The sequence below is a fragment of the Cervus elaphus genome, chromosome 14 (assembly GCF_910594005.1).
Source record: "Cervus elaphus chromosome 14, mCerEla1.1, whole genome shotgun sequence".
In the NCBI taxonomy this organism is placed as follows: domain Eukaryota; kingdom Metazoa; phylum Chordata; class Mammalia; order Artiodactyla; family Cervidae; genus Cervus; species Cervus elaphus.
In genome coordinates, this window is record NC_057828.1 from 30,485,218 (window position 1) to 30,502,304 (window position 17,087).

General features: G+C 39.7%; 1 protein-coding gene across 9 annotated transcripts in view; it reads right to left on the bottom strand.

Moving 5' to 3' along the window:
- Window positions 1–17,087, bottom strand: part of ENAH (ENAH actin regulator) — a 157,356-nt gene that overhangs the window by 20,792 nt on the left and 119,477 nt on the right. For 4 of the 9 annotated variants that reach the window (XM_043923938.1, XM_043923942.1, XM_043923939.1 and 1 more), the window contains 2 exons: window positions 3,774–4,078; window positions 1,813–1,923 (listed from right to left, as the gene is read on the bottom strand). In XM_043923938.1, coding sequence (XP_043779873.1) covers window positions 1,813–1,923; window positions 3,774–4,078 — 416 coding nt within the window. Of the gene's footprint in view, window positions 1–1,812; window positions 2,611–3,773; window positions 4,079–17,087 lie in introns of all 9 variants that reach the window. The other 5 variants (XM_043923936.1, XM_043923935.1, XM_043923937.1 and 2 more) reach the window with 2 other exon arrangements.

A 17,087-nucleotide genomic window follows, 5' to 3' on the forward strand; every position in this document is an offset into this window, starting at 1 on the left:
GGATAAACCTTAGGAGTTGAGATAATAAATTCTACACTAATGAAATATATGGCCTACTTGCTTTCCAAAATGGCTGAATTGAGAACATGAAAGAAGGGCGGGTACCAGGCTTCAATATCTCAAAAACCTTCCATACTTACAGTGTATAAAGAGAGTTGAGGATAACTCAACTCAGAATAACGGATCTTTACTTTATTAAGATAAGAGTAAAACCTCAAAACAACTATCAGAAATAACCAGGAGACACAGAACTTGTACAGAGTTTTAGCCTAGAAGACAGGGGTGGGAGAATGTCCAGGTCTTATAAAATCACAAAGTAGTGGACAAGAATAAGAATCAGGAGACTGACCCTGTAGGTCCTCCCCCTTCCTTAAAGGCTTAAAGGGCTGTTTTAGGACAAATAAAACTATTTGCATATTGGATGGTTAAGTTTTTCAAAACTGCTAACTTTGAACAGGGACGGGCTGTCAATCTTCCAACAGAACTCTAGGATACAGGAGGTGGGCTGTCTGACCTTGTCAAACTGTGCCTCTTTTGTCCAGCACTACTTTCACAGTGATACTGAACTGCATCTATTAGAACTGTGATGCAATGTTTAAGCAAATTTCAGCAAGTCAACATGAAAAATATATACGGAGATAACAAGCCCCCTAGAAGTAAGATTTTTCTTAAGGAGATGTGCTTAAATCCAAAGTATAAAACTGCTTCTTTGTAAGTACAAATTTGTCATATTCCTTCCTGAATTTCTCACTAAATCCTATTTTTAAAAGGGAGGTGGTTGCTAGGCATCTTTTTATTTACTTACAGAACCAGGTCCTTCTCTACTTAAGAATAATCCATACCTAGACGATTACAGGAGATGGCAATGGCACCCCACTCCAGTACTCTTGCCTGGAAAATAGCATGGACGGAGGAGCCTGGTGGGCTGCAGGCCATGGGGTCACTAAGAATCAGACACAACTGAGCGACTTCACATTCACTTTCATGCATTGAAGAAGGAAATGGCAACCCACTCCAGTGTTCTTGCCTGGAGAATCCCAGGGACGGGGGAGCCTGGTGGGCTGCCGTCTATGGGGTCGCACAGAGTCAGACACGACTGACGTGACATAGCAGCAGCAGCAGACGATTACACCCCCTTCCCTGTCACCGAGACAGCAAAGTTCGAGTATGGGGAGTAGGGGGATGACTGTAGAGGATGCTACCATCTCCGAACTAACCCTACAGGCTGCTACGTCTTACAATCCGGACCATGGAATCCTTTGGGGCACACATCACGACTGCCCTCTCCCCACTCTGTGCAAAGTTGGGATGCTCCCCATGGTTTAGGGTGGCAGCCACCCCTGGAAGTCTGACACGAGAAGCCCAATGCATACAGGAGGGGCCAAAAAGAAACAGGGTCCAAGATAAGCACTGTCCCAGAGGAGACTCCTGGATGACACAGATCTAATGACTACAGTTGGGCACTAAACATAATCTCTGTATTTCCCAGAAATTAAAGGAAGACACGTTTGAGTATACATTTATTGTGTGGATTAATGTGTCTAGTAATGTTTTCCCAGTGATTATTCAGAAAAATGTACAGAGCCCCTGAAACATGGAAAAACACCTCCAACACTGCAGAAGAACCCAAATCTAGCTCAACAAGAAAATTCCTCCTACTGATCCTCCAAATGCAATCAATCCAACAGAAAGAAACCCACCTTCAACTTTTTCAAAGCCATCATCCCCATTCTCCTAGGGAAGTGAAGCTGTGTGGGGTGGAACATTTTCAAGGGGTTAGCAAACGGTTAGTCGCGATAAGGGAAGCCTTACCCTGCTGGGCTGGAGTCTCGGCCGGCTGAGAGGCTGCCTGCAAGCCTGGCTCAGGAGCAGAGGAGTCTCCCAGCACAGAGTTTAGAGGAGTCTCCACAGAGGCAGGGGCAGCTGCAGAGGGAGAAGGGAGAACACTAGGCTTGGATGAGGGAGTTGAGGCAAGAGGGGTGCTCGGAGGCGGAGGAGGAGAAGCTTGAGATCCACAGTGTGAGAGTGGCGCCAGGGGAGGCAGTGGCGGCGGCGGCGGAGGCGGCGGCCCTGAGGTAGGCGGCGGAGACACGGGGTGCGGGACGGGGTCGAGCAGCCCGTTGGGCGCTGTTGGCGAGGGGGGCATCGGGGGCACAGAAGAAGAGACACAAACGGGGAGGACAGGCCTCGGACCAGTGGCTTTGCCTGGGGGGCTGCTAATCATTACTGGAGGAGATGGAGGGAGGGGGGAAAAATTGGAAGTAGGCCAGGCACAGGGCTTCGTAGCTGGAGGCTGAGGAGAGGGTGTGTTCACAGGAGAAGAAGGTCGAGAGTTTTTGTTCAGAGGACGAGGAACTGTAGCATAGTGGGGAAGAACGGGGTGGAAGGCTGAACCTAGAGATGTCGCAAAACGTGTCGCGGAGTGTCGAAGTGGTGGTGTAGGGGGTGTGGAAGTAGGTGGCAAAGCGGTCACTACAGCGTATTCAGGAGTGGCCTCTGATACTGGAGCTGAGATGACTTTAGCGTATGATGGAGGAGGTGCTGAAGGAGGCTGGCAACTGGCATACTCAGGAAGTGGAGCACTATACAGGGAGCTGTCGGAGGATGGAGCTGGACAGAGGTAGAAAGCAGCGGCGAAAGACAGGATAAAAAAGGAGAGAGAAAAAGGGAGCTAGTAAAGCCACAAAACCAGCATTCAGACAAAATGTACAAATGTAGACTACAGTTAGTTCCAGAGAATTAAAGCACATGTGCAAATACCTGACTTCACTCAAGAACATTTTAACTTATAAATTTTGAGATCCAAAAGACAGTATGTTTTCTTTAAATCAAGTAACAAATCAGTAAATTAAACTGATTAGCTTATTCTTACAGCAAAAAAAATAGTCGTCTTAATCTTCATTATTTTATCCACTAAAAGGACATTAACATTACATGAATAAGATCACAAAGAATAAGTTGCTTTTTAAAAATAATAAAAGAAACCAGCAAAAAGTTCATCAGCAAGGGCTAGAAACCCCCAAATTCGATGATCATTTGTGGAAGTTATGCTGACTATAATCCCAGAAAATAACTAGGCAATCAAAACAAATGAATTAACTTAACAAACCAATCAATATTTAATCAACCCACATTGAGACTTTAGCTATAGATCATATGGAATAGAAAAATTCTTAAATCCTATAATAAATGTTCATTTTAATGAATGTCAAAATATCTCAAATTTTTAGTCATATCTTTACCCTTATGTCCTTCAATAAAATTCCATCATGTTTAGTAATTTTCACTAATTTTTCACAATATTAAAATACATTTACATTACTACTCAGCTTTAGAGATGGTATTTTTTAAGTTGCTGTTTTTAATTCCTCCTTCAAAAACTTGAGAACACAATCAAGCAAATTTCTGGAAAGCTACAGTATTCAAGAAAATTGAAGCAACCTCAAAAGGGAAATATATTCCAAATTCATCTAACACAAAAAATTTCCCATGAAAATAATTTACACTTTATAGCCAATTTATAGGCAGTTAGAAGAATTAGAATGCCAGAATAAAATTTTCCAAGGGCTTTAAGTCTCCAAGCAATAAAAGCAACAGAGATAAATTTTTAAAAAAAGATAAAAGTAGCAATTGCCACATATTTTTTCTAATTTCGAACTGTACTGCTTAATCCCAAGAATCTCAGATGCTAAATATTCTTCCTAATTTACGACTCCACCAAACACCAGCAGGCTCAGACATCAGGAACACAGAAGAGTCTGTAAACTTCTTACCGGCGTTCGATATTCTCCGCTCTCGCTCCCACTCCAGCTGCTCCCTCTCTAGCTGCTCCTGCCGCTCTCGCTCCTGCCGTTCGCGGTCCAGTCTCTCCAGCCGCTCCCGCTCCAGGCGATCCTGCCGATCCCGCTCCTGCCGCTCCCGCTCCAGCTGCTCCTGCTCGAGGCGCTCCCTCTCGAGGCGCTCCCGCTCCAGCCGCTCCCGCTCCAGGCGCTCGCGCTCGAGGCGCTCCCGCTCCACTCTCTCTCTCTCCAGCCGCTCCCGCTCCAGCTCCTTCTGTCGCTGCTGCTCCTGCAGTTGCCTGCAATTAAGAAAGTCAACAGCAGGCAATTACCGCTACTCCCAATGAAAAACCCATTCTTTTCGCAAAGAACCTACAGGAACCGTATTTCTGATTCAAATACAAAGCAGTGTAGACCATGCAATCAACATCCCTCCTTCCACGAGAAGGACTATGTTCAGTAGAGACAGCTTATGTTACATACACATGAAAAAAATGTCTCTTATTAGGATCATTTTCGCTGCTACAGCACATTAAACTAGTATCACATTTTATCCTGCACTTTTCCTGAATAAAGTGGTCCAAAGAAATGAATAACTGAACATACTACTTTAATGACCAAGACATTATTTCATTTAATGAAAATATTTCTAATTTGTAATTGCCTTCCTAAAATGACACCAAATTTTCATTGTACAAATTATATTTTATCATATCAGAAAATACAATGGCTAGTGACAGCAATAGCTTAATAAAAGTTTGGTGAATGGGGAAAAAACAGATAAGAGAAGAAATAAACTTTAAATCATATTAAATCTCATATCCAGAGGTCAGTATAATTAACATTTTGGCATTCATGCTTCCAGACTTTTCCTCATATAAAAATACATGAGGAATATGAGGAATATAAACCAAAAACCAAATAAAACAGAGTATTTCTCTACCACTCTGAAATCTGTTTTCCTCTCCCACTTGATATATTGTAAAAGGTATTTAACGCACTAAGTAAAGTTTTGCACCTTTACTTTTCATGCCTGTGTAGTTCAGTTGTTCCTAGTTTGAGCAGTCTCATATGGTACAATATGTTAGCCTAATACTATTACTAATATGGCAATAAATATTTATCCTCACGTATCTTTGAACCATTTTCTGCTTCTTAAGCATCATCATCCACACAGATTTACTAGATGAAAATATATAAGTATCAAGATTTTTGATATATAAGTTTCAAATTGTCTTCAGTAATAGTGGTGCCAATTAACACTCGCCAGCAGTCCAACAGTATATGAGAATATCCACTTTTCTTTCCTTTCACTAACACTGAACACTATCATTGTTTTTAATCTTTGCTAATATGATTGATATCATGTAACAATTTTCATTTATTTAATTACTTCTGATGTTAAATATTTTACAATTTGTTTACTGATTTTTATATTAGTATTGACTGCATATGTTCTTTGATCAGCTTTCTCTTGCGAGAGTTAATACTCCGTATTTCTTTAAAAGGTTCTTTTCTATATTAAAGGTAACAATGCTTTGTCACATGTTGGTCATAGGTATTAACTTTTATTATGGCTTTATGTCTTTGATTTTAAAAATGTTTTGTAATAAGGCTTTTAATTTTATATAGAAAATCGAGTAATATTATTTCTTTATGCAACCTGCTTTCGATATCCTTCTTAGGCAGCCTTGTCCCACAAAAAGATTATATAGTTGCTAACACTTTCATACTTTTATTTTTTACAATAATAGCCTTAGTTCATATGAAATCTGTCTTGGGCTTAACACGTGAAGAAGTGACCTATATCACAGAACCTATTACTGAATAGTTTATAGCCCTGATTTAAGATGTCACCTTTACATGTGCTATTACTGAACTTCCAAATGTTCTGGAGCATGGATCTGCTTGTCTGCAAGGCACTAATATCTTGATGCTCTGATACCCAAAGTATACTTTAATATTTACTAGGATGAAGCCATTCTTATTACTCTTCTTTTTGAATTTTTCTAGATGATTCTCAGATATTTAACTCTTTCTAGGTAAATTTTAGAATCACTTTGTTAAATTTACCCTTTCTGCCAACACCTATGCTTTCAACCCTTATCAATGTTTCATTAAATTAGAAAAAGTCATATTTTTATCTCCTTATCTAAGGAAGTATAGAATGTCTCATATTTATATTCAATTTGACTAAAAATTTTAACTCTAGGACTTCAAATATGACTATAAAAATATCTGCAATTATATTAAAACCTGCAGAAGCCTCCTGCGTGTGGCTCTAAAATAGTTTGCTTTTTACCTTCCATACATAATATAACAGAGCAAGAAAATGTCTCCAAGTATCCAGCTCAACTTAAACGATTAAACTGCTATAAAAATTAACCTGCCCTAAGATTTAAAATAAAAGGTTATATTCATCTTACACATAAAATATTTCAAAGCATTGGCAGGAAGATTAAATGAGACAGTATCATGAAAGCTCTTTAATAAGTACCTGGGGCATAAGAACACTCAATAAATGTGAGCTATAGTAATAATTATTTGGAAATTTCAAATTGAGACTTTCCCTGGACTGACTGATAAGCTGACTGAGTTCTGACTAGAGGGAGTGCTACATGACAGAAGTGTGTATGCTGTCTTTTGTTCCTCCCAGCAGTATCAATGAACCAATAAAATCTTTCCATAAATCTCTACCTTTCATGTTTCCTTAATTGATTATTAAACAAAAAGAAAAGTCCAAGCCCTCTTCTATTAGCACAAAAACACAAAGCTGCTTTCTGGACAGATCATCATACTCAGTAAGTGCAAGAGAAAAACAGAAGACACCTATGGTAGTCCTGCTTATGAGAAATAGCTGCTTAAAAATACTGACAAATAATAAAATCTGATTTTTAGGGTACATTACTGACTTCATTCTGCCAAAGTTTCTGAGGGATAATGATATCACTGTAGGGATGAGGGCAAGAAATAAGGTGTATTCAGAAGAATGTTTTTAATAATAAGACAAAATTATTATTTTTGAATAACCAGCATCTGCCAAAGCCTTTGACTGTGTGGATCACAATAAAATGGAAAATTCTTAAAGAGATGGGAATACCAGACCACCTGACCTGCCTCTTGATAAACCTAAACGCAGGTCAGGAAGCAAAAGTTAGAACTGGACATGGAACAATAGACTGCTTCCAAATAGGAAAAGGAGTATGTCAAAGCTGTATATTGTCACCCTGCTTATTTAACTTATATGCAGAGTACATCATGAGAAACACTGGGCTGGATGAAGCACAAGCTGGAATCAAGATTGCCGGGAGAAATATCAATAACCTCAGATATGCAGATGACACCACCCTTATGGCAGAAAGTGAAGAGGAACTAAAGAGCCTCTTGATGAAAGTGAAAGAGGAGAGTGAAAAAGTTGGCTTAAAGCTCAACATTCAGAAAACTAAGATCATGGCATCTGGTCCCATCACCTCATGGGAAATAGATGGGGAGGCAATGGAAACAGCGTCAGATTTTATTTTGGGGAGCTCCAAAATCACTGAAGATGGTGACTGCAGCCATGAAATTAAAAGATGCTTACTCCCTGGAAAGAAAGTTATGACCAACCTAGACAGCATATTAAAAAGTAGAGACATTACTTTGCCAACAAAGGTCCGTCTAGTCAAGGCTATGGTTTTTCCAGTGGTCATGTATGGATGTGAGAGTTGGACTCTGAAGAAAGCTGAGCGCTGATTGATGCTTTTGAACTGTGGTGCTGGAGAAGACTCTTGAGAGTCCCTTGGACTGTAAGGAAGGAGATCCAACCAGTCCATCCTCAAGGAGATCAGTCCTGGGTGTTCATTGGAAGGACTGATGTTGAAGCTGAACTCCAATACTTTGGCCACCTGATGCGAAGAGTTGACTCATTGAAAAAGACCCTGATGCTGGGAGGGATTGGGGGCAGGAGGAGAAGGGGATGACAGAGGATGAGATGGCTGGAAGGCATCACCGACTCAATGGACATGAGTTTGAGTAAACTCCGAGAGTTGGTCATGGACAGGGAAGCCAGGCGTGCTGCGATTCATGGGGTCGCAAAGAGTCGGATGACTGAGTGACTGAACTGAACTGAATGAATAAACTCAGCTAGGGCTTATGTTGCATTTGAAATACACAACACTCATCAAAAAGTAAGAGCATATTAAATGTAATACTCTAAACAACCTACTGGGTCCAGAAGACAAAAGATATACCCATATTATTCTAATTAGAATATATTTGAAAACAGAAGCTAGGGGAAAGTATTCAACTTTTAATGTAGTTGTACTAAGATCTATGACTAGAATATTTAATTTGTTAGGCTCTGTTACAATCCTGTGTTACCTCTTTCATTTTATTCTATCAAAATAATACAAGCACATAGTTTTTAAAGTTTGTAAGAAAAACACAGCAGTTCACTGCTCCAATCCTCCCATCTCAGTTTTCAGCATATCAGAGATATTACTGTCAACTCTTTTGGCTTGTTTCTTTAGATATGTCAGTTTTTTTCATTATTTAAATTTTATAAAATATGTCTACTGACATAAGATATCTCTTGCAACTCCCTCACCACACACAGGCTTTTCTCAATATAGTCATGGGAAAATACTGATTTTTGGTTATATCAATATTCATTCAGAGTTTACATTATTAATATGATAATGTAAATGCTGTTCACAGCTGAGCCACATAGTACTCTAAGACTACATTTCATTTCTCATCCAAATTCTTGGCTTTTTTTCTTAACCCCCCAGTTAATGGCTGCTTCTCTAGACCACTTTTAACACAAAAAATAAGCTTAAAGCACAGGTAGAAGGCCAGATATGAGTAAAGTGAATCTGAAAGAATTATTAAATAATGGCATTACCAACCAATGTATCCTGACTTAAAAGAACAGTTCCACATGTCATAATACCTGGGTTTTCAGGCTATGAAAGAAAAGGAATATACTGATGTAAGAAAAGAGCACAATGCCAGACAGATCATCCAAGTTCACTGACGGAAGACTGAAGTAGGCGGTTCCTACAGCGGCAGGAGATTCTGTTATTTATTTTTTTGATTTGAAAGGAAGAAAAATGCAAGAAAGAAAAAGTGTTTGAAGTCTCTAATTTTTAGCCTGCTCACTGAAAAGAAACACATCTAAACATATTTTCCCAAGTTGTGTGTCAAAATCTCAGGCTTACAAATCCATAGTGGAATGAATAATTCCCACCTAAATTGGATGGTATATTTAAATCTACTGACTTTCATGTTTTGACTTCTAAAGCAAGACATTTGTATATCTTTTTAGGGGGACAGTTTCCAAATTTATAAACTCTGCTTTTCTTAGAAATATCACTGCCAACTCACACACTGGAAATGCACATGATTCTTCTTCCCAGAGTTCTGACTACAAATGACTGTTTCCAACTGAAAATTTTTTCAAAGTACACCGACCCTAATTCTGAATGATGGAAACATTCTGGAGACTAATTTTTCTCTTGGATATGCATTTTACAGCAATTAAAAAGTTTCTGAGAAAATATATTTTTTCATAAAAAAAATAGTGCAAATGACTAATATTATAGCCATAACGAGCATTTAAAACTATCGGGAAAAATTCTTCCCACCACCAAAATTTCTATTTCTTCCTGAGAAGAGTTATCCCCAATGCACAAAGCACCAGGCAACAATAAGATCAATAGCTTTTTTATATACCTGAACACATATTTAGTTTATGTTAACTCAAAGACTTATTTTTCTTACAGCAAGCAAAATCTATACAAAAATTTGAAAATACATTTCATTCAGCCTTATGTATAACAAAAAAATAGCACTAGGTAAATGAAAAGTAACTTAAATTTCAACATAATGAAGTAGGAGGGTGGATCGGGAAAAATGCTCCAGGTTGATAATATTCAGTAACACTAATGCTACCAACATTTGACAGAAAATAAAACAGCATAAATAAAATGTGAGAATTTCATTTCTCTATTAGTAAACAAACAAACAACGGATAAAACTAAACAAGATAATAAAGTTTTTAATATTACAAAACTCCTGAGACAGGAGACAATACTCACAAGAGAAGGCGGTCAACTCTTGGTCCATCCTGCCTCTGAAGGCTTATCGGAGAACAGTATACTCTCATCGTTGCAACTCCTACTTCTGTGCTGGGGTTATTACTCCCCTCTTATAACTTTCAGGTAGTAGTGATTTGCAAACTATTTATAGATACTAACTAAATTAAGTTCTACGCTGAGACTGACACAGGACTGACTCATGTTTCTTGGAATATGTTTTTTCATCAGTCAGCCAAGGAAGCCAAATTAATAGTATGAGTAGGAATCAGAAATTGGTATTAACAAATGACACACAATACACGAATAGAAAACTATACTATCATCATCTTACTATAGCAAAAGTATTAGATTAATAAGATTTAACATCTAAGGTAAACATTCATTTTATCAACTCAATTTTACCCTCATGAAAAATTTTAAAATTAAACTTCTAAAATAGTTTAGAAGGTCAAAGTGTTACAAAGTTTATAATAAAACACTAATCCAACACTCACAGAAAACTAACCAAACTGATGACATGGATCACAGCCTTGTCTAACTCAGTGAAACTATGAGCCATGCACTGTAGGGCCACCCGAGACAGACAGGTCATGGTGGAAAGTTGTGACAAAACGTGGTCCACTGGAGAAGGGAATGGCAAACCACTTCAGTTTTCCTGCCTTGAGAACCACATGAACAGGATGAAAAGGCAAAAAGATAGGACACTGAAAGATGAACTCCCCAGATCAGTAGGTGTACAATAAGCTACTGGAGAAGAGTGGAGAAATAACTCCAGAAAGAAAGAAGAGACGGAGCCAAAGCGAAAACAACTAGTTGTGGACGTGACTGGTGATGAAAGTAAAGTCTGACACTATAAAGAACAATACTGTGTATCACAGTAATCCAAGTCTATGCCCCAACCACTGATGCTGAATAAGCTGAAGTTGAATGGTTCTATGATGACCTACAAGACCTTCTAGAACTAACACCCAAAAAAAGATGTCCTTTTCATCACAGGGGACTGGAATGCAAAAGTAGGAAGTCATGAGATACCTGGAATAACAGGCAAGTTCGGCCTTGGAGTACAAAATGAAACAGGGCAAAGGCTAACAGAGTTTTGTCAAGAGAATGCACTGGTCATAGCAAATACCCTCAACACAAAAGATGACTCTACACATGGACATCACCAGAAGAATCAATACCAAAATCACACTGATATATTCTTTGCAGCTGAAGATGGAGAAGCTCTATACAGTCAGCAAAAATAAGACTGAGAGCTGACTGTGGCTCAGATAAAAAGCTCCTTATTGCCAAATTCAGATTTAAATGGAAGAAACTGGGAAAACCACTAGACCATTCAGGTATGGTCTAAATCAAATCCCTTATGATTATACAGTGGAAGAGACGCATATTCAAGGGGTTAGATTTAATACAGTGCCTGAAGAACTAAGGACAGAGGTAGGAGACATTGTACAGGAGGTGGTGATCAAGACCATCCCCAACATCCCCAAGAAAAAGAAATGCAAAAAAGGCAAAATGGTTGTCTAAGGCCTTACAAATGGCTGGGAAAAGAAGAGAAGCAAAAGGCAAAGGAGAAAAGGAAAGATATACTCATCTGAATGCAGAGTTCCAAAGAATAGCAAGGAGAGATAAGAAAGCCTTCCTCAGTGATCAATGCAAAGAAATAGAAGAAAACAATAGAATGGGAAAAACTAGAGACCTCTTCAAGATAATTAGAGACACCAAGGGAACATTTCATGCAAAGATGGGCACAATAAAGGACAGAAATGGTATGGACCTAACAGAAGCAGAAGATATGAAGAAGAGGTGGCAAGAATACACAGAAGAACTGTACAAGAAAGATCTTCATGATCCAGATAACCATGATAGTGTGATCAATCACCTAGAGCCAGACATCCTGGCATGAGAAGTCAAGTGGGCCTTAGGAAGCATCACTACAAACAAAGCTAGAGGATGTGATGGAATTCCCGTTGAGCTATTTTCAAATCCTAAAAGATGATGCTGTGAAAGTGCTGCACTCAATATGCCAGCAAATTTGGAAAACTCAACAGTGGCCACAGGGCTGGAAAGGTCAGTTTTCATTCTAATCCAAAAGAGAGGCAATGCCAAAGAATGCTCAAACTACTGCACAACTGCACTCATCTCATACACTAGCAAAGTAATGCTCAAAATTCTCCAAGCCAGGCTTCAACGGTATGTGAACCATGAACTTCCAGATATTCAAGTTGGATTTAGAAAAGGCAGAGGAACCAGGGATCAAATTGCCAACATCCGTTGGATCACAGAAAAAGGAAACAAGTTCCAGAAAAACACTTACTTTGCTTTCTTGACTACACCAAAGCCTTTGACTGTATGGATCACAACAAACTGTGGAAAATTCTTCAAGAGATGGGAATACCAGACCACCCGACCTGCCTCCTGAGAAATCTGTGTGCAGGTCAAGAAACAACAGTTAGAACCGGACATGGAACAACAGACTGGTTCCAAGTTGTGAAAGGAGTACGTTAAGGCTGTATTTTGTCACCCTGCTTATTCAACTTCTATGCAGAGTACATCATGCAAAATGTCAGACTGGATGAAGCACAAGCTGGAATCAAGATTCTCAGGAGAAATATCAATAAACTCGGATATGCAGATGACACCACCCTATGGCAGAAAGCAAAGAGGAATTAAAGAACTTCTTGATGAAAGTGAAAGAGGAGAGTGAAAAAGCTGGCTTAAAACTCAACATTCAAAAAAGGAAGATCATGGCATCCAGTCCCATCACTTCATGGCAAACGGATGGGCAAACAGTGGAAACAGTGACAGACTTTATTTTTTTGGGCTCCCAAATCACTGCAGATGGTGACTACAGCCATGAAATTAAAAGACGCTTGCTCCTTGGAAGAAAAGCTATGACCAAACTAGACAGCATATTAAAAAGGAGAAACATTACTTTGCCAACAACGGTCCGTCTAGTCAAAGCTATGGTTTTTCCAGTAGTCATGTATGGATGTGAGAGTTGGACTATAAAGAAAGCTGAGTGCCGAAGAATTGATGCTTTTGAACTGTGGTGTTGGAGAAGATTCTTAAGAGTCCCTTGGATAGCAAAGAGATCCAACCAGTCCATCCTAAAGGAAATCAGTCCTGAATATTCACTGGAAGGACTGATGATGAAGCTGAAGCTCTAATACTTTGGCTACCTGATACAAAGAGCTGATTCACTGGATGAGACCCTGATGCTCCAAAGACTGAAGGCAGGAGGAGAAGGGGATGACAGAGGATGAGATGGTTGGATGGCATCACCAACTTGATGGACCCGAGTTTGAGCAAGCTCTGGGAGCTGGTGATGGACAGGGAAGCCTGGCATGCTGCAGTCCATGGGTTTGCAGAGTCAGACACGACTGAGTGACTGAGCTGAATCCAACGCAGTAATCATCTTCTCAACTCTTCATCACTTCTGATTTCTCTCCCCAGAAACAACTACATTCAACACTTTTGATATTTATGTTTCTAACTAATTCATTTGTTTAGAACTAATACTTCTTAGTCTTTCAGATTTAGAAGTTATCTACTGACTTAGTACTACATAAATGATTTAATTCCCAGACCCTCTAACCCTCCTAAAAATCTTACCTTCCTTATCCTCCCAATAAAGGCATGACAGAACTTTGGATACATTAGCAGCCACTTAACTGACTCATGCTGACCATATTTACTTTCCAGAACAATTTCTTTCTTAACAGTGGTGTTAAAAATGGTTATTTTCAGAATTTGATTCTTTTTTTCTATACCTACCCCAAACTCTCCATCAGAACTCTAGACCCTCTCAACAGGGTCAAATGTATCAGGTGATCTATTTTTGTTTGTTTGCTTACTCTTTTTCTTTCCCCCAGAAAATTTCGGCCCATCCTACGAAGCTACAGGGGCAGAGATGAGCTAATGCCACAGGGACCTTGTGGCCCACAAAGTCTAAGACCTTCACTATCTGGCCCTTTTCAGAAAAAGTCAGCACCCCGACCATGATCAGGTCACTGAATTCCAGGAAATTTCTTTATATTATTTGTTTGCAGGTTCCATTTCCTCACATTTTTGTTCTTTGTTCTCCTAAAATTCCTATTACGTGGATGATGTGCCACCTAATCTGATCTTTTTTTATTTTTTTCCCCTCATATACTATATACTCATATACTATCTCTTTTAGTGCTATTTTCAGGACAATTTCCTCAACCTTATTTCTCAAACCTCCTATTACTAAAATTAATGCTGTTTCAAAAAAATTTTCTATTTCCTTACACTCTGATTCTTTTTAAAATATATATATGTGTGTGTATCTATGTTGCATATAGATACAAATATCTACATATGCATTTGTATACAGATACACACATATAGATATATACACATATAGAGTATATAGATACACACACACAGATATCTTTTTCCTATATCAGGTCTTGGTTTCAGTATATGGGATCTTTAAGCTCTGTCATGCAGGATCCAGTTCCCTGATCAGGGATCGAACCCACTTCCCACCTGCCACATTAGGAGAGCAATATCTCTGGAATCTCAGGGAAGTCTAAAATAGCTACAAATGTTTGCTTTATGAATGAAATATATTCTTAGTTCTCTGAAGCTATTATATTTTTAGGTTTTCTTCTGTTCCCTGTTATTACATCTATTTCCTCCATTATCAATTTTTTGTTGGTTTTGATCTGTCTTCATGTTGTAGAAGTTGTCCTTAAAGATATGATGATCCCTGGCTGTCCACTCACATTTATAAGCAGTACTAAAGCTGATTCAGAAGGTCTTAAAAAAATGAGCTTCACTGGGAAAGACTCTGGATGTCAACATCATTGATTTTTCTCTTGGCTGAGCAAGTTTCTCAAGGAAGACTCTTCTGAGGACTCTTCTTCCTCACCTGAGTTCTACAGGTCTGGCTGCCAATGATGGTAACTGAGCAAGGGAAAGAGAGCAAGTTGGCTGCTTTCACTCATCCCCCCTCCAGTATGGCCTCTCACCCACATCTTCTCTTCTCTGTCCTGGGTCAGTTTAGCTTTTGCTGGTCTACTAAGTTAGTGACCACCTATACTGGTTTTTATGGCTGCCATAATAAAGAACCACACACTAGGTGGCTTAAAACAACAGAAACTCCCTCCCTCAGTATGAGGTTAAAGTCTGAGATCAAGGTGTTGGCAGGGCTGGCTCCTTCTAAGGGCCCCAGGGGAAGAGTCTGGTCCATGCCTTCCTCTTCCTTCTCAGGAAGGCTGGTAATTCTTGGCATTCCTTGCCTTGCAGAAGGATCACTAGAGTCTCTGCCTCCATCTTTACAGGGTGTTCGCTGTGTCCTCACATGGTTATCTTGCTTTTGTAACTTTCTCATCTTCTTATAAGGACACCAGTCACATTGGACAAAGGGGGTCCATCTCACTCGAGTATGACCTCATCATAACTAACAACTCTAATTCCAAAAAGTTGCATTTTGAGGTAGTGGATTTCTTGGGAGACACTATTCAGTTTGTAACATCACTCATCAACAAAACTGCAGAAACCAGAAAGCAGATGGCCATTCCTTGTCTTCACATTATACAGCTCATGTCCCTAAAGTGCAACTGAAGTTCTTCAATGTCCAATGGACCATCCCGAACAAAGGCAGATTCTTCAGAAATCAGATTCAGCATCCTACTTCACTCCCTCTTCAAGGCACAGCTCAGAGAGCATCTCATCAGGAATGCCTCACACCAGCTCTCAGAGCACAGACAGAAGAGCCCAGGCATCATGAAAAGAGTGCGTATTATCTTATTTAATGGTCCCAACAACCTTACGAGCTCCTATTTTCTGCCTGTCATGTCCCAACACCTACATATAAATGAATTCAGTACCACTAGCTTTTCGGCTTTTTATTAAAAACTTTATTCAGGTCCCTACTCTCAAGTAGCCAACAATGTTTACTGTAGAGGTTAAGACTCATATGTAAAATAAACAGCAAACAATAAAATATAAAAAGCGTGTGGTTAAACTGTAGGAGTTCAGAAAAGAAAACCATTAAAATACCTGGAGAAGAGTCTACAGAAAAATGATAAGACAGAAAGAACCAGAAGGGCAGGACAGAAGAGGTAAATGCTACTCAGAGACGCACAGAGGGGAAAAACAGTGTATGGTGCATAGACAGTCACACAGAGGAAAGAGACACAGGGCGGGAGTCTCCAGGCCAAAGAACTGAACTGGATGTAAAGGAGAGCTGACCCCCAGGAATGCAGGCAGCGAGTGACAGGACTGCCTGGACTCTTATTCAAGCTGGTAGATTTGACCAGTCAGACTATCTTTCCCCACTCCAAAATGCTAATGGAATTAAAAGAGTGCATAAACAAACCCATTACAAAGTAGGAAATTACACTGAGTGGTCTTTCGTAGACCAAATTTATCATCAGATTTTCAGAAGACAGAAAGGGTAGGGAGGAGTTACATGTCTAGAATTCTTTCCCAGTTTCTACAGACTAGTACATCTAACTACCTAGTCAACATTGCTACTTGAAGTGTAGCATTTTCAAAATTCATCTGATCTCTGCCAACAAAATCTACTCAGTCTCGCCCATTTCAGTTCATAGTAATTTCATCCTTCCTACTAGCTTACGTTAAAAGCCACAACTCCTTCTCTTCTCTCACACCCACGTACAGTCAGTCCACCAGGTAATGTGAGGACCTTTCTTACTGCTCCCACTGCCTGGGGAAGCCACCATTATCTCCCACCTAGTTAAGGTCTCAACAGAGCAGCCAGACTAAAAGGTGAAATCGCTCAGTCGTGTCCAACTCTTTGCGACCCCATGGACTGTGGTCCACCAGGCTCCTCGCTCCATGGGATTTTCCAGGCAAGAATACTGGAGTGGGTTGCTATTTCCTTCTCCAAGGGATCTTCCTGACCCAGGGATTGAACTCTGGTCCCCCGCATTGCAGGCAGACTCTTTACCATCTGAGCCACCAGGGAATCCCATAATTAACAGAATTAGAGCAGCCAGACTAATTCTGTTAAAATTTTAAGTCAGACCATTCCCATCAAAATTATCCAATGGGTCCCTCATTTCTCTCAGAATAAAAGATAAATTCTTTATAATCGCCTGCAAAGTCCTGCATGATACGACTCCTTTTTCGCTCCTATTCTCTCGACAAAAGCTTCAACATCTCCTTGCTCCTCCCTACACACGTGAGCACAGTCCTGCCTTAAGGCTTTGCAGAACCATTCCCTCTGCTGCAA